Raw genomic sequence first — 25,485 nt, 5'->3', positions numbered from 1 at the left:
GCCAAGACACCTCACCAAAACCTTCATGCCAAGGGCCATTATATATTCCCACACTCCAAAGTAAAGTCTTCTAGGTAGCAGAAGAGCATTTAAAACTTCGTTAGGGGAATGATAATAATAAATGCACATTCAGTCATCTAAAAATATTTGACTGCTTGGTGTTTGCAGGCTCTGCTTTGGGCACCAGGACAATAACGGTGAACAATGCCTATGGAACTTAGAGTCTGATAGGCAGTCAGAAAATAAAAATGAGTAACACGTTATCTAGAGTTAAGGGGGTACATTAAAGCAGTAGAGGGGAATAAGAACCTGAAGAAAAAATTTTCATGGAACAGCTAGGGAAATCCTCCCTGAGTGCTTAACTGTGTGCAACAGTCCTTTGTTTTGAGTCCTTACATTTATCAACTTCTCTGATCCTCAGCACAATTCTATGACATAAGCACTGTTTTTTCTTGGGAAGTGCTGAAAGGTTGACTAAATTTGCTGATGGGCACTCTACTTGGGGACAGTGTGATTTGAGTCCATAGTCTTCCCACCTATGCACTTGCACTCTTCAGGTGGGATCAAGGCAGTGGGAGTATGAGCAAGGTGGAGGAATGGGTCCTGCTACGAAATATACATATTGGTAGGTCCTCACCCCCAAGAGACTCAGCTGCCTCAGGTAAGTAGAGCATAAATGCTTAGACCAAATAGTCTCTGATATTCTTCAAGCTCAGTAAGATAATTATTTTTTTTACTGTTTAACTGTGTGTGATGTCTTCCTCTTCTCCCTGCTTAGATTTAAAGCTCCTAATGTGCAGGGACTTATGTTTTGCTTTCATCCCCAGTAGCAGCTAGCCTAGAATGTTGACAGTAGTAGGTGCATAAATGATGCTGGCTGGATAGAGAAAGGAGAATAATGGTGTTTGAACCCTTGGCCCTAAGGTCATGTAGGGAAAGGAAAAGAAAATAATTTTTCCTTGACCTATTTTGGGTTCATTGGCTGGCACCCTATAAATTAGACCAACAAAATACAGATCAACAAGAGAAAAACAAACAGAAGGTTATTAACATACATCATAGATACACATGGGAGCACTCAGTGATGAGTAACTCAAAGGGGTGGTTAGAACTTGGGCTCATGGAATGCCTGGGTGGCTCAGTTGGTTAAGCCGCTGCCTTCAGCTCAGGTCATGATCCCAGGGTCCTGGGATCGAGTCCCACAACGGGCTCCTTGCTTCTCTCTCCGCATGCTTCTGGGAGGCTGCTTCTCTCTCTGCCTCTGCCTGCCACTGCCTGCTTGTGCTCTCTCTCTGACAAATTAACAACTAAATAAATAAGATCTTGAAAAAAAAAGAACTTGGGCTCATATAACATCTTAACAGAAGAACAAGGACTTTTTAGAGAGTTGAGAAGACAAAGGAAGAGGATTTTGAGTGAGGATGGCAAATAGTGGTCGAAGATAAGGGGTAGTTAGTAAGGTTTGTTGTTTGGATTCCTTCAGTGCCATCTCCTGGCTTATAAGGGTGTAGAGTTGTTTCCAGAGATTAACTTCTACTCTTCCCGGTAGAGCAGGAAGATACTTTCACAAATTTATATTCTGCTTTTAGTCGGGTAGGGGGAGGGCAGAGAGCTTTTCTTATGTCTGCTTCTTCTCAATGCCTTCAGCCCAAAATAATCCAAAATGGATGATGATGATGATGATGATGATGATGATGATGATGATGATGATTTTGGCATAAGCCAAAATGTCATAATTTGGAATGGCATATTCTGGTACCTTTCATTCATAACCCAAAGTAGGTCTTAGAAATCCCTACCTCCCACAGGGAAGCCTTTTGATTCTTCATCCTGAACAAGGTGAACTCCTGGATGAACAGTGGTGTGTTTTGTGTTAAAGGCATTTGTGGCATTCGGGGATGTGGCTGTGGACTTCACCCAGGAGGAGTGGAGGTTGCTGAGCCCAGCTCAGAGGACCCTGCACAGGGAAGTAATGCTGGAGACCTACAGCCACCTGGTCTCACTAGGTAAGGATGGCTTCCCTCCCCACTTAAAATCTGTCCCACAGAGTATTTTCTGCACTCACAAGGAAAGGCTACCCATGAAGCAGCTTTGTCCTAGTGTTGGGCTTAGGAACAGTAATCCCCCTCCCTCAGGGGAAATCTGGATTTAGTGGAATTGAAAACAGGGAGATTTACTCATGTTGCCCCTAACACTGCATTTCCATGCCTCTTTCTCAAGGGTGGGGCTCTTTTTTGCTTTTCTTGTTTGAAACCTAGGTGATTTTCCTTCACCATGTGTTAATATGTGTTAATATGCTGTTTTCCTGACCAGAGGCATGTTTACTTACTCAGCTCTTCTGAGGAGAGTTCACAGTTACAGTTACAGGCCCTTTGTACCACCCTTTGGGTTTCCCTACACATTTTGGCTCTGACGTACGAAATGGCCCCTTGAGCCCATGACCAAGAATCTCCTTGGTTTTGTTTGTTTGTTTTGTTTTTGTTTTTTCCCCCACGAGCAGATGTTCCATTTTCCAAACCAAAACTCATTTCTCAGCTGGAGCAAGGGGAAGAGCCCTGTATAGAGGAGAGACAACATCCACTGGGCCTCTGTCCAGGTGAGTGTGACGCAGGGTAGATGGGACCATCCGCAGCTTGGAAGATAGGAAAGAAGGGTACATGGTACAGGGAAGAAGTTCTTCTCAGGCCTCCTAGATCATTGGTAAGTCTGCCTGGCATAACCTTCTAGAATATCTTTTTCAGTTGAGCAAGGGGCTTTCTTGGTTTCCTTGTCTCTTTCCTCCACCAGGAAGCCTCCCTTCTTTACCTGGCTTGCCTTCTTCATCATGTTCGTTCTTTCCTCATTCATGGGCTTCTTTCTCTTCTCTTGATTTTTTTTTTTAAATTTTATTTATTTATTTGACAGACAAAAGAGATCACAAGTACGTCAAGAGGCAGGTAGGGGGGCGGGAAGCAGGCCCCTGCTGAGCAGAGAGCCTGATGTGGGGCTTCATCTCAGGACCCTGAGGCAATGACCCGAGCTGAAGGCAGAGGCTTAAACCCACTGAGCCACTCAGGCACCCCTTTTCTCTTGATCTTAAAAACTACATCTATCCTGTGCACATTAAGTCTGCCACCCTTCAGATACTTTCTAGTTTCCTATAGGTGAGATGTAATTGATTATTTCTACCTTTCCAATTCCCATAATTTAAAAAAAGTGTTAGTAGTTAAGATTACGGTAAGCTATGAATAATAATTTTAAAAGTGTGCTCCTGAGCCGACATCCCAGCTTAAGAAATAAAGCATTACCTAAATAGTTGAAGTTCCTACTTCCGTACCTCCCCATACCCCTGCCCAAAGGGAGCTGTTTTTTCAAAATTAGGAGTTATAAATCTCGTGCATGGTCTTTTGCTTTCTTTCATATGTGTGAATCCCTCAACCATCTACAGTGTTGTTTGACATATTTTTATTTTTATTTTTATTTAAAGATTTTATTTATTTATTTGACATAGAGATCACAAGTAGGCAGAGAGGCAGAGCAGAGAGAGAGAGGGGAAGCAAGCTCCCCGCCGAGCAGAGAGCCCAATGTGTGGCTCGATTCCAGGACCCCGAGATCATGACCTGAGCTGAAGGCAGAGGCTTAGCCCACTGAGCCACCCAGGCGCCCCTGTTTGACATATTTTTAAACTTTTCATTAATGTCATCATATTATGTATATCCTCCTATAGTTTGTTCTCTCTGCTGACTCTGAGTTTGTGAGATGAACCCATATTGATATATGTTGTTCTGGTTCATTCATTTTCACTACTATATAGTATTTATTGTATTACATGCATAGTTATAACACAATTCATTTATCCATTTTATTTTGTTGGACATCTATGTTTTTACCAATATTGGCTATTAAAGAATGCAGCTATCGGGGTACCTGGTTGGCTTGGTTGGTTAAGTGTCTGCCTTCGACTCAGGTCATGATCCCAGGCCCTGTTCAGCCTGGAGTCTGATTCTCCCCCTCCCCCTGCTTATGCACATTCTTTCTCTCAAAATCTTAAAAAAAATTGCAACTATATACGTTCTAATACATGTGTCCTTGGGCATATAAGCGCATATAATATAAGCGCATTTCTCTAAGATAGATGCCTAGGAGTAGAGTAGCTGAGTCAAAGACTGTGCACTCATTCCTCCTGCCTAGGGAATGCCAAATTGCTCTCAACAGTTGTTTCATTAGTTTGCAAAGCTGCCATAACAGAGACTTATGTTTCTGACTCTCCTTTGGGTATGAAATGGCCTCTCACACTAGTTTTAATTTGATTAGCATTGAGTTTGAGCATCTTTTCATATGTTCTTAAGTTGATTAGCATTGGTGTTTCCTCTCCTGTGAATTCTCTGCTCAAATCTTTTGCCTGCTTTTCTTTTTCTTGTTCATTTGTAGAAGAATTTAAATCCTGGAAATGACTGTTTTGTCTGCTGAATGGATTATGTCCATCTTCCTCCAATCTGTGGACTGCCTACCTGCTTTATAAAAAGCTGTTTAGGGGCTCCTGGTTGGCTCAGTTGGTTAAGTGTCTGCTTTGGCTCAGGTCATGATCCGAGGGTTCTGGGATTGAGCCCCATGTTGGGCTCCTGCCTGCTTCTCCCTCTCCTCCCTGCTCTTGCTCTCACGCTATCTCTGTCACCATCTCTCAGGTAAGTAAATAAATAAATAAAATCTTTTAAAAAATAAAAAGTTGTTTAATTTCAAAATAATTTAAGTCTCAGTTTGTAAAGATAATACAGCAAGTTCCCATCTATTCTTTTTCTTTTTTTTTAAGATTTTATTTATTTATTTACAGACAGAATTCACAAGTAGGCAGAGAGGCAGGCAGGGGGGGTGCGGGGGGGGAGCAGGCTCCTTGATGAGCAGAGAGCCTGATGTGGGGCTCAATCCCAGGACCCTGAGATCATGACCTGAGCTGGAGGAAGAGGCTTTAAGCCACTGAGCCACCCTGATGCCACAAATTCCCATCTATTCTTTACCCAGCTTTCTCCAATTTCAAAACCAGGAAATTGACATTGGTAACAATACTATTAGATCAGCTACAGACTTTCATCAGACTCAGATTTTATCATTCTTACATGTACTCTTTTGTGATTGTTGTATAGTACTGTGAAACTTTGTCACCTACATAGAATGATGTAGGATACATCCGCAGTAAGGATACAGGATATTCCACCACTCCAAAGAAACCCCTTCATGTTACTCTCCCTCCACCCTTAACCTCTGGCAATCTCTGATCTGTTTCCCATTACTTTCATTTCAAAAGTGTTATGAAATTCACCCAGTGTTTTAATTTCATAAATTTTTAATGTGTTTGAATTTGTCAAACTTTTTTGATGTTGTCTGTGTATGTGTCTGTCTGATTTAAGAAGTCCTTCCCTCTGTCAAGATCATAAAGACATTATTTCTATTTTCTTCTTTAAATTAAAAAAATTTTTGCTTTCTACAACTTAGGTCTTTGTTCTGTCTGGAATTGATTTTGTGAGTGTTGAGAGATATGGATCTGTTTTTATAGATTTCTAAATGCATCACCATCAGACTTGACCCCATTTCATAAATAATTCATCATTTTCCCCAATTTACCTTGCCACCTCTTGTATTTTGAATTTCAGTAGATGCCTGGATCAGTGTCTGAACTCTGTTTTATTCCAATGCAGTATCTGTTTATGCCTACACAAATATCACACTGTTTTAATTTCCTATAGCTTTATAGTAAGTCTTTGTGTCTGGTAGGGCAAGTCCTACCGTCTTATTCTTGTGTTTGTAGCTTTAGCCCAGTGGGCTTTTACAATCAGCTTGTCAGATTTCAGAAAGTCTCCTGTCAGGATTTTGTTGTAGTTGCATAGAATATATATATTCAGTAAAATACGTGTATTAATATATTCATTAATTTAGAGAGAATTGACATTTCACAGTTGGCATCTTTTACAATCTCTTACTGTGGTGTTTTCTTTTACTTATTTATTAATATATCTTTATTACTACCTATTGCTAGGTCTTACAATTTTTTTTTAAGATTTTTACTTATTGGGACGCCTGGGTGGCTCAGTGGGTTAAACCGCTGCCTTCGGCTCAGGTCATGATCCCAGGATCCTGGGATCGAGTCCCGCATGGGGCTCCTTGCTCAGCAGGGAGCCTGCCTCTCTCTCCGCTTCTGCCTGCCTCTCTGCCTGCTTGCATGCTTTCTCTCTCTCTCTTTCTGACAAATAAATAAATAAAATCTTTAAAAAAAAAAGATTTTTACTTATTTATTGACACACAGAGAAAGAAATCACAAATAGGCAGAGAGGCAGGCAGAGGGAGAGTGGGAAGCAGTGTCCCTGCTGAGCAGAGAGCCTGATGCGGGGCTCAATCCTATGACCCTGAGATCATGACTGAGCCAAAGGTAGACCCACCCAGGCACCCTGGGTTTTACAATTTTTAATGTAAATGTACATCTTTCTTTAAATTTATACATAGGCTTATTTTTTTTGTTTTGTTTTGAGAGTTATGTTTTTAAAAACTAAATTTTTATAATTTCTGGTTAAAATGTAAAACTAAAATTCATTTCATCATACTGATCATACACCCAGCAGCCTTGCTGAGACGTTTAATTAATCCCATAATTTGTCCTGTGTATGTTCTTTGGAGTTTCATATAGAGACAATGGTTTCATCTGCTTATTTTGCCTTTTATTTTTGCTTTATTGATCCCATCTATTATATGTATTATGTCTGAACTTGTATTTATTATTTCCTTTCTATTCTTACTTTGGACTTATTTTGCTATTCTTTTCCAAGTTTTTGAGATAGATGCTTACCATGATTACTTTTCAGGCTTCCTTCTTTCCTAATACAAGGATTTGAGACTGTGCATTTCCTTCTTTTTTTTTTTTTAAGATTTTATTTTTAAGTAATCTCCATACCCAACATGGGGCTCGAACATACAACCCGAAGACTAAGAATCATGCGCTTCACCAACTGAGCCAGGCATAGAAGCCATTTCCTTCTATTCTTTTCTTTTTAATTAATTAATTTTTTTTTTATTTGACAGAGATCACAAGCAGGCAGAGAGGCAGGCAGAGAGAGAGGAGGAAGCAAGCTCCCTGCTGAGCAGAGAGCCCGATGCGGGGCTTAATCCCAGGACTCTGGGATCATGACCTGAGCCAAAGGCAGAGGCTTTAACCTGCCAAGCCACCCAGGCGCCCCCCATTTCTTTCTATTCTTTTTTTTTTTTAATATTTTATTTATTTACTTGGCAGACAGAGATCACAAGTAGTCAGAGAGGCAGGCAGAGAGAGAGAGGAGGAAGCAGGCTCCCCGCTGAGCAGAGAGCCCGATGTGGGGCTCGATCCTAGGACCCCGAGATCATAACCTGAGCCGAAAGCAGAGGCTTTAACCCACTGAGCCACCCAGGCACCCCCATTTCTTTCTATTCTTAACACATATTTTCAGCTTCTGTTCCACCTCTGAATCCTGACCTGTGGCACCTTAAGCCCATAAACACCTGTGGCACCTTAAGCCCTTAAGCACCACTATTTCTGCTGCGGTTGTGTGTGTTGGGAGTGCTTAGTAGCAAGAAAATTCCAGTCCCTCCCTTTTTACTGCAGCTTTTTAAATGTAAACTATTTACTCCAACCAGTTGCTGGTCACTTTTGGGCGTTTTCCAGTGACTTGAAGTAATTATTTGTTGTATTTTATCCAGTTTCATCATTGTTTTCTGCAGGGGATTCTTGTGACTGACTCAGTCTGCTGCCATTTTCAGAAGTAGTCTTCATCCGATATGTTTTTGACTTGACATTTGGAAATTACTTCAAAATTACAGAACATTTGCAAAAATAAAAACAGTACAAAGAACTCTTTTATCCTCTACATACACACATATATGGAAATATATATGGCATATATGTTATTATAAAATGGCATTAGGGCACCTGATCGGCTCAGTTGGTAAAGCATGAAACTCTTGATGGGGATGTGAGTTCGAGCCCCATGTTGGGTATAGTGATTAATGTTGGATGTAGTGATTAATCTTTAGGGGCACCTGGAGGCTCATTCATTAAGTGTCTGCCTTCAGCACAGGTTGTGATCCCAGTATCCTGGGATCGGGTCCCACACTGGGCTCTTTGCTCAGCAGGGAGCCTGCTTCTCACTCTGCCTCTGCCTGCTGCTCTGCCTACTTGTGCCCTCTCTCTGTCAAATAAATAAATAAAATCTTTAAAAGAGAAGAAAAATATTTTAAAAAAGTTAAATGGCATCATAAAATCACCTATTAATATTTTATATTTGGTTGTGTGGTATCTTATATGCATGTTCTCCCCTCTCCTTCCCTCTCTCAATATATACGTGTATATACTTATGTGTATGTATATGGGTGTATGTGTGTGGGTGCATGGGTGGGTGCATTCATATGTGTATGTTTGTTAAAAGGTACTATACAGGGGCGCCTGGGTGGTTCAGTGGCTTAAAGCCTCTGCCTTCACCTCAGGTCATGATGCCAGGGTCCTGGGATCAAGCCCAATATCGGGCTCTCTGCTCAGCCGGGAGACTGCTTCCTCCTCTCTCTGTCTACTTGTGATCTCTCTCTACCAAATAAATAAATAAAATCTTTTTTAAAAAGGTACTATACAGTGGCTAACAACATAATTAAAAAAATTTTTTCTAAGAAGAGCTGTATTCACATATAACCATAGTAGTTACCAACCTCAGTAAATTTAACTTTGATACAATAATTTTATCTAATACCTATTTCTGATATTATAATTTTGTTAGTAGATGCAGTAATATCTTTTTAACTCTCCAGAAAATGATCCAGTCCTGGTTTCAGTAGTGCATTTACATGTCATGCCTATTTAATGTCCCTTAATATAGATCATTTCAGTAAACTTGCTTTGTCTTTTATGATACTGACATTTTAGAAATATAAAGTCTTACAGTTTTTTTTAACAACTTCATTAAGATATAATTTGTGTACCATAAAGTCTTGTTATTTTAAGTGTACAGTTGCATTATTTTTTGTAAATGTTTACTGTTGTATGGTCATTACTTCCATGTAACTTTAGAATACGCTGTCATCCCAAAAAGCTCCCTTATGCCCATTTGCATCTATCTCTGCTCCCATCCAAGCTCTGGGGAACCACTGATATGCTGTCTCCATAGATTTTCTATTTCCAGACATATTCTATAAATGGTATCATAAAATGTATAGTCTTTTGGATTTGGCATAATATTTTTGAGGTTCAGTAATCCATTTCTTTTTTTCTTTCTTTCTTTTTTTTTTTTTGAGAGAGTGTGCCTGTGTTGGGGGGGGGGAAGGAAGAGGAAGAAAGAGAATCCCAAGCAGACTCCATGGTCAGCACAGAGCAGGGGCCAATCCCGCGACCCTGAGATCATGACCTGAGCTGAAATCAAGAATGGGAGGCTTAATCCACTGAGCCACCCAGGTGGCCTAGTTCCTTTTTATTGCCATATAATATTCCATTGTAAGGACATAGCACATTTTGTTTGCCTGTTCACAGGTTGACAGATGTATAGGTTGTGTCTGCTTTTTGGCTATTGTGAATAGCATGGCTAAGAACCGTCATGTACTAGTCTCAGTGTAGGCATATGTTTTCATTTTGGGTAGATAAGGAGGTGTAAAATTTCTGGGCTGTAAGGTATATTTATACTTAACCTTGTAAGAATCTGGAAAATTATTTTCCAAAGTAACTGTACATTTCTGTTAGTATTTCTATTTTACATTTCTGATTTCTATTTTTACATTTTCTATTAGCAGTATGTTTCTCTACATCCTTGTCAGCACTTGGAATTGTCTCTAATTTTCATAACAGACATTCTAGTGGTATGTAGTGATATTTCATTGTGGTTTTAATTTGCATTTCCCTAGTGACTGATGATGTTCATCATTTTTTTTAAAGATTTTTTAAAAATTTATTTGAGAGAGAGAAAGAGAGCACGAGCTGGAGGAGGAGTGGGGAGGGAGAAGCAGACTCCCTGCTGAGCAGGGAGCCTGATGCGGGGCTCTATCCTAGGACCCTGAGATGAGGACCTGAGCTGAAGCCAGACACTTAATCGACTGAGCCCCCAGGCGCCCCCTTTGCGTATCTTTTTTTTAAGATTATTTATTTATTCATTTGATAGAGATCACAAGTAGGCAGAGAGGCAGGCACAGAGAGAAGAGGAAGCAGGCTTCCCGCTGAGCAGAGAGCCTGATTCTGGGCTCAATCCTAGGACCTTGGGATCATGACCTGTGCTCAAGGCAGAGACTTAACCCACTGAGCAACCCAGGTGCCCCGCCCCCTTTGCATTTAACAAAATAGCTACTTAGTTCTTCTGCCCATTTTTAAATTGCATTGTTTTATCTTCTTTTTTGAGTTGTAAGAGTCTTTCATATATTCTGGACATAGTCCTATATTAGATAGATGGTTTTCACATACTTTCAACTTTAAAATCAAGTTTCAGAAAAAAGACAAATCTGTGTCTTGTCTCTTCATGGTGTCTTTTCAAGCATAAAAGTTTTAAACTTCAGGACATCTGGGTGGCTCAATCTGTTAAGCGTCTACTTTCAGGCCAGGTCATGATCCTGGGGTCCTGGGATGGAGTCCTGCATCGGGCTCCTTGCTCAGCAGGGAGCCTGCTTCTCCCTCTGCCTGCTCTGCCTGCCACTCCCCCTGCTTGTGCTCTCTCTCTTTCCCTAACAAATAAATAAATAAAATCTTAAAAAAAAAAAGGTTTAAATTTTGGTGATGTCCAATTTAACAAAATTTTAGATAGATTGTGATTTTGGTGGTATAACTAAGAACTTTTTGTCTTTTGTTTAGAATGTTTGGTTTGTTCGTGTTTAATATGGTTTAAGTCTGGCATTTTGCTACTTGCTTTTTATATGCCTCATGTTTTCTTATTCACCTACCTTTTTGGCATATGTATATACATTTATCATTATTTATTATACACGTTATATATATAATTTTATAGCTATTTTCTTAATTCAGCTCTAGGAATTAAAAATGCATCTAATTTAGCATAATTAATTAATACTAACTTTGTTCCAGTAAAATATACATATTATAAAACCCATAATATGGTGTTACAGTTATTACCTTTTATAATAATTTTATGCATTTCAGAGAAATTAAGAGAAGAAAGGAGAAAAATAGACATATGTAATCTTTTATATTTACCCAGGTACTTACCAGTTTTGGTGGTCCTCATTTGTTTCTGTGGATTTGAGTTAGTGTCTGGTGTCATTTCTTTTCAGCCTGACAGTCTTATTTAGTATGTCTTATAAGGCATGTTTGCTAGCAACAGATACTCTCTGAGTACTTGTTAATCTGTGAACATGTGTATCAATTTCATTATTGAGGGATAGTTCTGGGAGAATAGAATTCTTCCTTAGTAGCTTTTTCACCTTTATTTCCGCACCTTGAATAAATCATTCTATACTCCATTGTCTCTGAGGAGAAGTTAGCTCTAATCATATTGTTTCCTGCTGTGCATGTTGAATCATTTTCCTTTTGCTGCTCTCAAGATTTTCTCTTTCGTCTTTTTTTCTGATAGTCAACAATTTGTCTATGATATGTCTCTCTGGGGCTCTCTTTATGTCTTTCTTTTCTTTTTTAAAAAAGATTTTATTTACTTATTTGAGAGAGAGAGGGAGAGAGAGAGCATGCACAGCAGGGGGGAGGGGCAGAAGGAGAGGGAGAAGCAGACTCCCTGCTGAGCAGGGAACCCGATGTGGGGCTCCATCCCAGGATGCCGGGATCATTATCTGAGCTGAAGGCAGATGCTCAACTAACTTAGTCACCCAGGCACCCCTGAAATATATTTTTTTTTAAGATTAAAAAAAAAAATTATGGACATTGGGGAGGGTATGTGCTTTGGTGAGTGCTGTGAAGTGTGTAAACCTGGTGATTCACAGACCTGTACCCCTGGGGATAAAAATATATGTTTATAAAAAATAAAAAATTTTTAAAAAATGGGAAAAAAAAAGATTAAAAAAAATTTTTTTTTAATTTTTTAAGTTCTAGTTGATTAGCATACAGTGCTGTATTGGTTTCAGGAGTAGAATTCAGTGGTTCATCACTTACATACAACATCCAGTGCTTATCATAACAAGTGCCCTTCTTAATACTCATCTCCCATCCAGACCATCCCCCACCCCCCTCCCTCCCTTCCTCCCTCCCTCAACCCTATTTATTCTCTTTTGTTAAGAGTCTTTTTTTTTTTAGTATAAATAACTTTTTTTTTCAGTGTTCAGTGATTCATTAGTTAATTATAACACCCAATGCTCATCACAGCACGTGTCCTGCTCAATACCCATCATGCTGTAACTCCTCCCCCCAACTTCCTCCCCTTTGAAACCCCCAGATTGTTTCTCAGGGTCCATAGTTTCTCATGGTTCATTTCCCTCTCTGATTTCTTCCCTTTTGGTTTTCCCTTCCTTACCCGATGGTCCCCTATGCTATTCCTCATGTTCCACATATGAGTGAAACCATATGATAATTGTCTTTCTCTGTTTGACTTACTTCGCTTAACATAATCCCCTTCAGTTCCATCCATGTCAATGCAAATGTTGGGTATTCATCATTTCTGATGGCTCAATAATATTCCATTGTTTATCTGTACTACATCTTCTTTATCCATTCATCTGTTGAAGGGCATCTTGGCTCCATCCACAATTTGGCTATTGTGGACATTACTGCTATGAACGTTGGGGTGCATGTGCTCCTTCTTTTCATTACATCTGTATCTTTGGGGTAAATACTTAGTAGTGTAAGTGCTGGGTTATAGGGTAGCTCTATTCTTTTTTTTTTTTTTTTTTTTTTTAGATTTTTATTTATTTGACAGACAGCGAGAAAGGGAGTACAAGCAGAGGGAGTGGGAGAAGGAGAAGCAGGCTTCCTGTGGATCAGGGAGGCTGAATCCCAGGACCCTGGAATCATGACCTGAGCCAAAGATAGACACACAAACAACTGAGCCTCGCAGGTGTCCCTAGGGTAGCTCTATTCTTAACATCTTGAGGAACCTCCATACTGTTTTCCAGAGTGGCTGTAGCAACTTACATTCCCACCAAGAGTGTAAGAGGGTTCCCCTTTCTCCACATTCTCACCAACATTTTTTGTTTCCTGTTTTGTTCATTTTTGCCATTCTAACTGGTATAAGGTGGCATCTCATTGTGGTTTTGATTTGAATTTCCTTGATGGCTAGTGATATTGAACGTTTTTTCATGTGTCTGTTAGCCATTTGTATGTGTTTTTTAGAGAAGTGACTGTTCATGTCTTCTGCCCATTTTTTGACTGGGTTATTTGTTTTTTGAGTATTGAATTTGAGAAGTTCTTTGTAGATCTTGGATATCAGCCCTTTATCTGTAAGTCATTTGCAAATATCTTCTCCCATTCTGGGGGCTGCCTCTTAGTTTTGTTGACTGTTGCATTTGCCTTGCGAAGCTTTTGATCTTGATGAAGTCCCGAAAGTTCATTTTTGCTTTTGTTTCACTTGCCTTTGGAGACGTGTCTTAAAAGAAGACTGTGGCTGATGTCAAAGAGGTTACTGCCTATGTTCTCCTCTAGGATTTTGATGGATTCCTGTCTCACAGTGAGGTCTTTCATTCATTTTGAGTATATCTTTGTGTGTGGTGTAAAGGAGTGGTCTAGTTTCATTCTTCTATATGTAGCTGTCCAATTTTCCCAGCACACTTATTGAAGAGACTGTCTTTTTTTCATTGATATTTTCCCTGATTTGTCAGAAATTAGAGTTGAGGGTCCATTTCTGGAGTCTCTGTTCTGTTCCAGTGGTCTGTGTGTCTGTTTTTGTGCCAATACCATGCTGTCTTGTGATCACAGCTTTGTAATAGAGCTTAAAGTCAGGCTGCATGATGCCCGCTTTGTTTTTCTTTTTCATCCTTCTCTTGGTGATTTGGGTCTTTTCTGATTCGATACAAATTTTAATATTTTTTTGGTTCCAGATCTTTGAAAAATGCCAGTGGTATTTTAATAGGGATGGCATTGAAAGTGTAAATAGCTCTGGGGAGGATAGACATTTTAACAATGTTTATTCTTCCAATCCATGAGCACGGAATATTTTTCCATCTTTTTGTGTATTCCTTAATTTCTTTCATAAGTGTTCTGTAGTTTCTAGAGTATAAATCCTTTACCTCTTTATTCCTAAGTATCTTATGGGTTTTGTTGCTATCGTGAATGGAATTAATTCCTTAATTTCTCTTTCTACAGTTAAATTGTTAATATATAGAAAAGCTACTGATTTCTGTGCATTGGTTTTGTATCCTTCCACATTGCTGAATTGTTGTATGAGTTCCAATTTTTAGAGGTAGAGTTTTTTGGGTTTTCCACATGAAGTATCACATCATCTGTGAAGAGGGAGAGTTTGACTTCTTTGCCAGTTTGGATGCCTTTTATTTCTTTTTGTTGTCTCATTTCTGGGGCTAGAACTTTTAGTACTCTTTTGCTCTGGGCTTTTCATAAATGGTTTTTAAGATATTTAGGAATGTTCACTCTATCCCTGTAATCTGAAGAGTTTTATCAGGAACAGATGTTGTATTTTGTCCAATGCTTTTTCTGCATTGGTTGAGAGGATCATATGGTTCTTGTCCTTTTTTTTATTGATGTACTCTATCACGTTGTTTGATTTGTGAATGTTGAACCACCCTTGCGTCCCAGGCATAAAACCCACTTGGTCGTGGTGAATAATCCTTTTAGTGTACTGTTGGATCCTATTAGCTAGGATCTCGTTGAATATTTTGGCATCTATGTTCATCAGGGATATTGGTCTGTAATTCTCCCTTTTGATGAGGTCTTTGCCTGGTTTTGGGATCAGGGTAATGCTGGCCCCATAGAAAGAGTTCGGAAGTTTTCCTTCTGTTTCTATTTTTTGGAAAAGCTTCAGTAGAATAGGTATTATTTCTTCTTTAAATGTTTGGTAGAGTGCTCGCTTCAGCAGCACATATACTAAAATTGGAACGATACAGAGATCAGCATGGCCCATGTGCAATGACGTGCAAACTTGAGAAGCGTTCCATATTTTTGATCTCTCTGACATGAGGAATTTGAGAGGCAGGGCGGGGGTGGGGGGAAGGGAGGGAAAATGAAACAAGATGGGACTGGGGAGGGAGACAAACCATAAGAGAGTCTTAATCTCAGGAAACAAACTGAGGGTTGCTGGAGGGGATAGGGGTAGGAGGGATGGGGTGACTAGGTGATGGACACTGGGGAGGGTATTGCTATGGTGAGCGCTGTGAATTATGTAAGACTGACGATTCACAGACCTGTACCCCAAAACAAGTAATACATTATATGTTAATACAAAATTAATTAATTATTTTTTTTAATGTTTGGTGGAATTCCCCTGGGAAGCCATTTGGCCCTTGACTTCAGTTTTTGGGGCAGTTTTTGATCACTGCTTCAATTTTGTTACTGGTTATGGTCTATTCGGATTTCTGTTTCTTCCTCTTTCAGTCTTGGTCAATTTTAAGTTTCTAGGAAGGCATCCATTTCTTTCAGGTTGTTTAATTTATTAGCATACAGTTGCTGGTAATTTCTAATAATTGTTTCTATTCCCTTGGTGTTAGTCATAATCTCTCCCCTTTCGTTCATGATTTTATTAATTGGAGGCCTTTCTTTTTTCTTTTGGGTAAGTTTGGCCAGTGGTTTATCTTACTAATTCTTTCAAAGAACCAGCTTTGGTTCTTTAGTTCAATAGTTTCATTGATCTATTCTACTGTTTTCCTGGTTTCTAGTTCATTGGTCTCTGCATTAATCTTTATTATTTCTCTTCTCCTGCTTGATTTAGGTTTTATTTGCTGATCTTTCTCCAGCTTCTTTAGGTGTAGGGTTAGCTTGTGCATTTGGGATTTTTCTACTTTTTTGAGAAAGGCTTGGAACTGCCTTTGCAGTATCCCATTGGTTTTGGACTGATGTGTTTTCATTCTCACTGGTTTCCATGAATTGTTTAAGTTCTTCTTTAATTTCCTGATTGACGCATTCATTCTTTAGGAGGATGCTCTTTAACTTCCAAGTGTTTTAATTCTTTCCAGTTTTTTCTCATGATTGAGTTCCAGTTTCAAGGCATTGTGGTCTGATACCATGCAAGGATAATCTCAGTCTTTTGGTATTGGCCGAGACCTGATTTGTGACCCAGTATGTGGTCTATTTTGGAGAAAGTTTTGTGTGCATTCGAGAAGAATGAGTATTCTGTTGTTTTAAAGTGGAATGTTCTGTATATATCTATGAAGTCCATCTGGTCCAATGTGTTGTTCAAAGCTCTTGTTTCTCTGTTGATCTTCTATTTAGATGATCTATCCAGTGCTGAGAGTGGAGTGTTAAAATATCCTACTATTAATATATTAGTGTTGATCTGATTCTTTATTTTGATTAATATCTGACTTATGTAGTTGGCTCTTCCCATGTTGGGGGCATAGATATTTACAATTGTTAGATTTTCTTGTTGGATAGACCCTTCAAGAATGATATAGTGTCCCTCTGGATCTGTTATTACAGTCTTTGGTTTAAATTCTAGTTTGTCTGGTATAAGAATTGCTACTCCATCTTTCTTTTGAGGTGTGTTGGCTTGAAAAATGGTTCTCCATCCCCTCACTTTCGTTCTGGAGGTGTCTTTAGGTTCAAAATAAGTCTCTTATAGACAGCATATGGATGGGACCTGTCTTTGTGTCCAGTGTGCAACCCTGTGCTATTTCATGGGAGCACGTAGGCCGTTCATGTTGAAGGTTACTATTGGAAGATATGTGTTTATTGTCATCCTAACAGTAGGATGGCAAAAAAAAATTTTTTTAAGATTTTATTTATTTATTTATTTATTTGAGAGAGAGACAGAGAGAGAGAGAGAGCAGAAGCTTAAGTCCGGGGAGAGTCAGAGGGAGAGGGAGACGCACACTCCCCAGTGAGAAGGAATCCCAATGGAGGACTTGATCCCAAGACCCTGGGATCAATGACCTGAGCCAGAGGCAGATGCTTAACTGACTCAGCCTCCCAGGCACCCTCTTGATGTTTTTCTTTTTTAAAAAAAATCATTTATTTATTTATTTATTTATTTGACAGAGAGAGAGAGAGAGAGATTACAAGTAGGCAGAGAGGCAGGCAGAGAGAGAGGGGGAAGCAGGCTCCCCCGCTCGCAGGGAGCCCAATGCAGGGGTTGATCCCAGGACCCTGGGATCATGACCTGAGCTGAAGGCAGAGGCTTAACCCATTGAGCCACACAGACCCCCTTGATGTTTTCCTTGCAGTTTGTTGAGCTTCTTAGACTTATAGACTAATGTTTTTCAACAAATTTCAGACTTTTTAGTTATTATTTCTTGAGACATTTTTTTCTGCTCTTTTCTCTCTCTGATCTCTCCATTCCCATTACAGATAGACTGACTTATCTGATTGTGTCCCACAGGTTTCTGGGCTCTTTACTTTTCTTCAGTTTTCTTTCACCTGATTTTCAGTTTAGGTAATTTCTATTGATTTATCTTCAACTTCATTTGTTCTGTTGCAAACCCAAATATGCTGTTGTGCCTTCCTAGTAATTTTGTAATTTATTTTATTTTTTAATTCCAGAGTTTCCTTTTATATTTTTAATAGTTTTTATCCTTTATTGAGATTTTTTCTATTTCTTAAGTTACCATGCTTTCCTTTAAGTTTTTACACATTGTTTCCTTTAGTTCTTTAAATACATTTATAGTAACAGCTTTGAACTCTCTTTCCCCCTATAAATCAACATGTGGGCCACCCAGCCACAGTTTCTATTGTCTGCATATTTTCCTTGCTCTGGGTCCCTCTTTCCTCTTCCGTTGGATATTTTAGATGTTGTAGCCCCTCTGATAGCTGGTGATGTTTCCTGCCTAGATGTTGTTGTTGTGACTTTTAGTAACTTTTCTAGACTAAATATATGGAATGTGTTTTCTCTGTGAAAATGATGTTTCCGCTTGCTTGATTTGTTATTGTAGTCTTCTGTTTAATTTTAATCCTGGCTTCCTGATTTCAGCCTTGTATCTGCAGAGCTCCATGATCTGCAACAATTAGCAATAGATTGTGTTCAAAGACTGAGCCAGTAAGGCTTCCTACCTCTGCCAGTGGAGAAATGAGTGGGTTGGGGAGCTCCTTCACATTTCAGATAGTTTCCAGGTCTTGTCTGGCTTTTTACTTTGCACTGATCCCTCTAATGTTCCCTCTGTACCTGATTATAGCCTCTGTATCAGGCAGGGTTATATGCGTAGCTCGGGCCCCTACCCATTTCCCCTGCTTTTGCAAACAGCCTGGGGTTGCGTGGAGTTTATCAAGTCCCTCCCTGGCTCTCTCTCACTTTCAGGTTTTCCCCTGCTACTTTTCTGGATCGTCTACCAGTCTATGTTTTTGTTTTTCTTTGGTTTCGTGTTTTTTTGTCTTTTATTTTTTGTTTGGGTTTTGGTGGGGGGGGGGTCCCTGCCAAGTCTGCTACTTCAGATAGCAGTCACTGGTGGCCTTCCCTAAGCCACATTTATTGACAGGTCCACCTAGCACTGGTTTCTCACCTTCCCCCCAAATCAGGTGACTGCTCCTGTAATAGGAGCAGAACTGATCGTTTTAGGACCTGTCCTAATTTAACTACCATACCAACCAAGCCGGGGATCAGAAGGGTGAGAGCTGGTCTAGGCAATAATGCTCTAGATTCCTGCTTTTCTTATCCGGGGCTCAGTGTTTTTCATGAATAAATACTTCTCCCTGTATTGTATGTGTTTGATTTCTGAAAGCAAACTTTTTGCTCTGTCAGATATTGTGAAAAATAAGTTTTTGGTATGAGTTTTCTACATTGCAGTAGGACAAGGGGCCACCCAGGAAAGATTTTAAGCTTTCCAGGTCACATGCCTTCTGTTGCTCGGTCGGCTGGTTTGTTTGTTTGCTTATTTATTTATTTATTTCTCTTCCTTAGAAAGAAATCCTTAGAAAGGTAAAATCCATTTTTGTCTGGTGGGCCATACAAAAACAGGTTGCAGGCTGAATTTGGCCTATCTGACAAGTTTGCTAACTCATATAATTAAAAATGTAATTTATAGGGATACCTGGGTGACTCAGTTGATTAAGCCTCTGCCTTCAGCTCAGGTCATGATCCCAGCATCCTGGGATTGAGCCCCACATCAGGCTCCTTGCTCAGTGGGGAGTCTGCTTTTCCCTCTCCCTCTGCCCCTCATCCTGCTTATGCTCTCTTTCTCTCACTCACTCTCTCTCTTTTGCTCTCAAATAAATAAATCTTTTAAAAAAATATATAGTATATAAAGTAAAATGAAAAATAGCTCTTGTTATGATGTGAGGGTGTCTGAGGGGGACACAGGTTGTGATATAAACATATTACAAATGACCAATGGGCAAAGCAAAATGGCCCTGGCAACCCTACCCATGGCTACTCTGACTAAAACTATTCTTTCTTTAGCAGAATCAAAGCTAAACATTCTACCTTGTCCCCACTGCCCGCTGGCATTTGCTAGTCAGCAAGGCCTCAGCCAGCACGTGTGGTTCAGTCACTTTCCTCAGCTCTTCTCAAGTTTACGTGCAGGGAATCATCTCCCTCCAGGGAAACACTATCCAGAAGATCAAAAACAGCAGCAGAAGCGACTCTTTGGTGAAACCTGCTGGAGTGACAAAGCAGAAATTCAAGAGACAGAAGACTCCAAGCCCTTGTCCGAGAGCAAGGGTGGCACTTCAAAGGTGTTGACCTGCCCACTGCAACGACAGCCAGTAACGGTGGAGCAAGACAGGGCAGTGACGGCCACAGGGCCCAGCCGAGACCAGAGGACAGACCTTGGGGAAACAGACAAAGTGTTGCACGGTGTAAAAATCTCAGGATTGGGAGAAGTCAAATACGGGGAGTTAGGGCTAGGCTTCATGAAGGAGTCAAACCTCCTCAGCCTCCAGAAGATACACACAGGGGAGACACCGTACGTGTTCACCGAGTGGGGCCAGGGCTTTGGCAGTATGTCAGTCCTCATCAAAAACCAGAGGACACCCTCTAGGGACAAGCCTCATGTGTGCAAGGAGTGTGGACGAGGCTTTACCTGGAAGTCAAACCTCATCACACACCAGAGGACACACTCAGGGGAGAAACCTTATGTGTGCAAAGAGTGTGGACGAGGCTTTACTTGGAAGTCAAACCTCTTCACACACCAGAGGACACATTCAGGGGTCAAGCCGTACATGTGCAAGGAATGTGGGCAGAGCTTTAGTCTGAAGTCAAACCTTATCACACACCAGAGGGCACACTCTGGGGAGAAGCCTTATGTGTGCAGGGAGTGTGGGCATGGCTTTCGCCAGCATTCACATCTGAGCAGGCATAAGAGGACACATTCGGGAGAGAAGCCTTATGTGTGCAGGGAGTGTGAGCGTGGCTTTCGTCAGAAGTCACACCTCATTAGACACTTACGGATACACACAGGAGAGAAGCCTTACATATGCACAGAATGTGGGCGCCATTTTAGCTGGAAATCAAATCTCAAGACCCACCAGAGGACACACTCAGGCATTAAACCTTATATGTGCCTCGAGTGTGGGCAGTGCTTTAGCCTGAAGTCAAACCTCAGCAAACACCAGACGTCACACACGGGGGAGAAGCCATTTGTGTGCAGGGAATGTGGGCGAGGCTTTACCCGGAAATCAACCCTTATCACGCACCAGAGGGCACACTCAGGGGAAAAGCCATTTGTATGCAAGGAGTGTGGGCGAGGCTTTAATGATAAGTCAACCCTCCTCTCACACCAGAGAACACATTCAGGGGAAAAGCCTTTCATATGCAGGGAGTGTGGTAAAAGATTTAGCCAGAAGCCAAATCTCTTTAGGCACAGGAGGGCACACTCAGGTAGCATACCTTTGGTGTGCGGGGAGTGTGGGCAAGGCTTTTGTGATAAGTTGACTCTCATCACCCACCAGAAGGCACATGCAGGGGGGAAGTCTCATGTGTGCAGGGAGTGTGGGCAAGGCTTTAGCCGGCAGTCACACCTTGTAAGACATCAGAGGATACATTCGGGAGAGAAGCCTTATATTTGTAGGAAGTGTGGGCGATGCTTTAGTCGGAAATCAAACCTCATCAGACATCAGAGGACACATTCAGGATAAAAACCTTGTATGTAGGAGTGTAGTGAAATCTTTAGCCAAGACTCATACTTCTTGAGATACCAGAAGTCACACCGAGGGCATTAGTGTGGCTTTAGTAATAAGTCAGGCATTGCCAGACACCAAAATGGAGACATCTTATGTGTGATGGGAATGTTCATGAGCCTAATGGTTAAGAGTCAACATCTCTAGTCCCCGTGAAAGAGAGCTGCCAGCACATTTTCAGAGCTCTGACATTCTCTAGTAGGGATGGTGGGTTATGGAAGATCTGTCAGGTAATGTGATAGAGGGGGTACTTCCAAGTAGGTTGAAATTAGGGAATGGAGGCTTTTCTAATGTCGTTTCCCAAGAATACTTGAACACTCTTTATACAGTAATCTTGATGTTGGAGAAACAGCAACACTAGAGCTCATTTCTTAATGTCTGTCTTAACCTTCTGAGAACAAGAGACTTGACAGAAATCACGGCTGATTTAATCTTGGTTTCCCAGAAAATGAGCCAGCAGAGTCCGCTTCAGGGAGAGTTTGGGAAATGGTGAATTTATGGGAACAGAGATGGTGCATGGGTAGAAGATTTTATTATGCAACAAGCTAACTGGTGAGAAAAATTATGACTATCCTAGCTGTAGATTTTAGGAAGAAGTATCCATTTTTGCTTATTTCCTGAGGCCCACTCTGGTTTCCAGGTTGAATTCATACTAAAAATAGTTTTATTAGGCGTATTTAGACTAGAAATGTGTTCTGTGCTTTCATGAAGAAAACACACTCACATATACAGAAATAGAAAATGAAATTACTTTCCATTCTTCTTTGAATTACCATACTACATCCCACAGGTAATTCTTTGGTTTAAATCTTTCCAGCCATTGTAAAATACATGACTTTTCTGGTTGGGAATACTCTCTTTTTGAGAAGGGTGGTGTCGCATAGATTCACTTATAATTCTGAGCCAGGGCCCAATTTTTTTTTCATGGAACTTGACTAAATGATTCTGAGTTTTATTTGGAAAACAAAATTTTGAGGAATGGCAGGATAATATAAGAACTGTATAGTAACATGTCTTTTTCATCTGTGGACAGATATCTAGAATAGAACTGCATAAAAAATAGAAAAACAAACTCACTTTTATATGAGTACTTAGAAAGTGAGGAAGCAGGATTTCAAGTTATTATGAAAATAGCAAGTACAAGATTCAGTATTTGAGTCATTGGCTCTCAACCGAGGGAAAAGATAAACAGGTCTCAAAGTCTCAATATCCAAAGTTAGAGTTAGGAAAGAAATCACTAGCTCAGATAATATGAGGTGCAGAGGTCTTTTTAATTTAATTTAATTTTTTCTTTTAAGTAGGCTCCATGCCCAAAATGGGGCTTGAACTTACCACCCTGAGATTAAGAGTCAACATGCTCTACTGACTGAGCCAGCCGGGCACCCCAAGGTGTAGGAGTCTTAATTTTTGTTCAAAATCTAAGTTTAAGTGGAGTGATCAGAACCTGGTGAAGAATTAGGAAACATTATCCTAGATGGAGCTGCTGGTGTAGCTTGCCCTCCTCTTTCCTTCCCTGGGATAAATCCTGGCCTGCTGTCATTTCTCCTTCTCAATAGAAAAATACTTTTAGAGTTTTAATCTCTCTGTATCCTAGAGTTGAATTATTTTTTTTCATAAAATGATGTCACAAAAATAAGGATTCCCACAGTAAACATGTATCTTTTATATTTTTTAACTTTAAGAAGAAATATTTTAGTTTTCAATATAATCAGTCCATAAATCCAAAAGATTTTGCCTTAAATTATTTAAAATTCTCAACAAGAAATAGAGCACTGCTGGTATATGAAGATTCAAACAGATTCAAAGAGACTCCAACCTTGGGAGACATGTATATAGAACAGCAACCAAACAGACACTGGAAATGGTGGAAGGAGGCCCCATACTTTGGCCCTACCCAGTCCCCACCTATACTGAGTCTTAAACCTGCATTAGATCCTCTGCTTAGAACTTCTCAGAAGAGACAGAATTGGAACAGGTAACCTGAGTTCTCCACTTGGGCCTAGCATTAAAACCTGTGTGCAAGTTGGGAAGCCAATCAGATGGTGTTCATATATGTGAATCTTCAAAATCTTGTGGTTTTATTATTTTTTTTCCAAGCTGTCTGGACGAGCTGTCCACCAGTGCCCCATATTTCATATTCTACAATAATAGCTCTAGATGCTTAAAACCAACAGAAAAAGTGCCCAAGCCCAACTGCCCATCCTACCACTCCTATGGTTAAGTAATAGACTATACCGCATGAAGAAAATTTTGAAAAAAAGATGATGAACAGTATGAAATAATACCACTTCAAATCCATATGGTCACTGAAATCTGTTTCAGAAGTGGGTGGCAGGGGTGCCTGGCTGGCTCAGTGAGGCAGGGGTGCCTGGCAGGCTCAGTCAGGGACTCTTAATCTCGGGATCATGAGTTTGAGCCCCACATTGGATGTAGAGATGACTTAAGGAAACAAAAGTAAAAGAAAAGGGGTAGCAGTAAGTTTTAATATAACTCTTCTATTTTAACTTACTATGAATCGGTGGTTCTCAAAGTGTGGTCAGAGGATGTTTGGGGACCCTTTCAGGTGATCTCCATGGTCAAAACAAATTTCATTATAACACTGAGACCTGATTTTTCCTGTTGTGCTGAAATTTGCACTGATTGTGGAAAAGCAATGGTGGGTAAAACTGTTGGGCCTTTAGCTCGAATCAGGATTGTGTCACCAAACTGTACTACTTGTTGTTGTGTTCTTTACCAACACACACTTGTGGTAAAAACATGGTACTTCCACTTAAGAATGTTCTTGATAAAACAGTTAAAATTAGTTTTGTTGAACTTGATGCTGAGTACAAAATTTTTATTTCTATTTTTATTTTAAAGATTTTATTTATTTATTTGACAGAGAGAGAGATCACAAGCAGGCATAGAGATAGACAGAGAGAGGGGAGGAAGCAGGCTTCCTGCTGAGCAGAGAGCACAATGTGGGGCTCCATCCCAGGACCCTGAGACCATGACCTGAGCTGAAGGCAGAGGCTTAACCCTCTGAGCTACCCCAGGCACCTCAAAATTTTTTAATTGTACTTTTTATTTTGAGATAATTTTAGATCCACATCCATTTGTAAGAAATTATGTAGAGAAATCCCTTGAGCTCTTTGCCCAGTTTACCCCGATGGTAATGTCTTGCAAAACTATAATGTTACAGCCAGGATCTTAAAATTTATCTTCTAAATATTTTATGTAATGAGGGAAAGACACATAAAGTTTTCCTTCATTCTGAAATACAAAGTTGTTTCCAGGAAATGCACTTTTATGATTGAGTTGTGAGCCAAACTAACCACCAAACTAACACCCATTTTATTTGAAAAAACAATTGATGAATTTTGAATAAATGGATTAAGACCTGTATATCTGGTAAGCATCTTGTCAAAAATGAAGTGATTTATAAAACCTGACAATAAAGAAAACTGGTAGTAATTTTTGTTAATTTGACTTTCAGACAAAAAAGTTAGCATATTAAAATGTATCTGTGATGACCATGAACTTGACAGCTTTCTGATACTTAGTCTTTTGTGATGAGATTACTGATGATATTAATGTGATTTTGTAATACCATATAATATACTATGTCAACCTTTGGAAGGCCTGCCTAACTCCTTGGACCAGTATTTTCTGGATGATTACTGTGTGATGCCACAAAATCATCTGCGGTGATATTAAAGTATAAGATAGACAAAAGGATTTTAACTTAAGAGATGGAGGCTTGGGGTACCTGGCTCAGTTGGTGGAGCATGCAGCTCTTGATCTCAGAGTTGTGAGTTCGAGCCCCACCTTGGGGATAGAGTTTACTTTAAAAAAACCTGCAAAAAAAATTAAAATTAATACCAATCTTAGAGAGAGAGAGATAAAGGTCAGATTCCACATTACAATAACATTTAAGAAATTACCACTTGTTGATTTTTGGTGGAGTGTCAATAATATTGACAAATACCTGAAAAGGCCGTTAGAATACTTCTTCATTTAAAAAATCTGGATGTGTAAGGCCAGATTTTCTTTCTTTATCTCACAGATGAAAAGCAAGAGCACATTGCGACACCTGGGTGGCTCAGTAGGTTGTGTCCAACTCTTGATGTAAGCTCAGGTCAAGATCTTAGGTTTGTGAGATCAAGCCCCTTGTCTGGCTCCGTGCTGGGTGTGGCGCATGCTTGGGATTCTGTCTTCCCCTCCGACCCTGTTCTCATCCTTAAATAAATAAACAAATAGATACATAAATAAATTATTTTAAAAGAAATAAAAATCTTAAAAAAAAAAAAAGGTCGCCAGGCTGGCTCAGTCCATAGAGCAACTCTTGATCTCTGGGTCATGAGTTTCAGCCCTAT

General features: G+C 40.0%; 1 protein-coding gene across 2 annotated transcripts in view; it reads left to right on the top strand.

The window, feature by feature from the left end:
• ZNF875 (zinc finger protein 875) overlaps positions 1–25,485 on the top strand; it is a 34,815-nt gene extending 9,330 nt beyond the window's left edge. The window contains exons 3-5 of one of the 2 annotated variants that reach the window (XM_082708897.1): positions 1,880–2,006; positions 2,501–2,596; positions 19,416–25,485. In XM_082708897.1, the coding sequence (XP_082565023.1) occupies positions 1,880–2,006; positions 2,501–2,596; positions 19,416–21,088 (1,896 nt within the window). In that variant the 3' untranslated portion in view covers positions 21,089–25,485. Of the gene's footprint in view, positions 1–1,879; positions 2,007–2,500; positions 2,597–19,412 lie in introns of both variants that reach the window. The other variant, XM_082708896.1, reaches the window with a different exon arrangement.

This window comes from Mustela nivalis (genome assembly GCF_964662115.1).
Source record: "Mustela nivalis genome assembly, chromosome: 18".
Taxonomy (NCBI): domain Eukaryota; kingdom Metazoa; phylum Chordata; class Mammalia; order Carnivora; family Mustelidae; genus Mustela; species Mustela nivalis.
The sequence above is the reverse complement of the archived record's forward strand: the minus strand, read 5'-3'. Positions and strand labels throughout refer to the sequence as shown.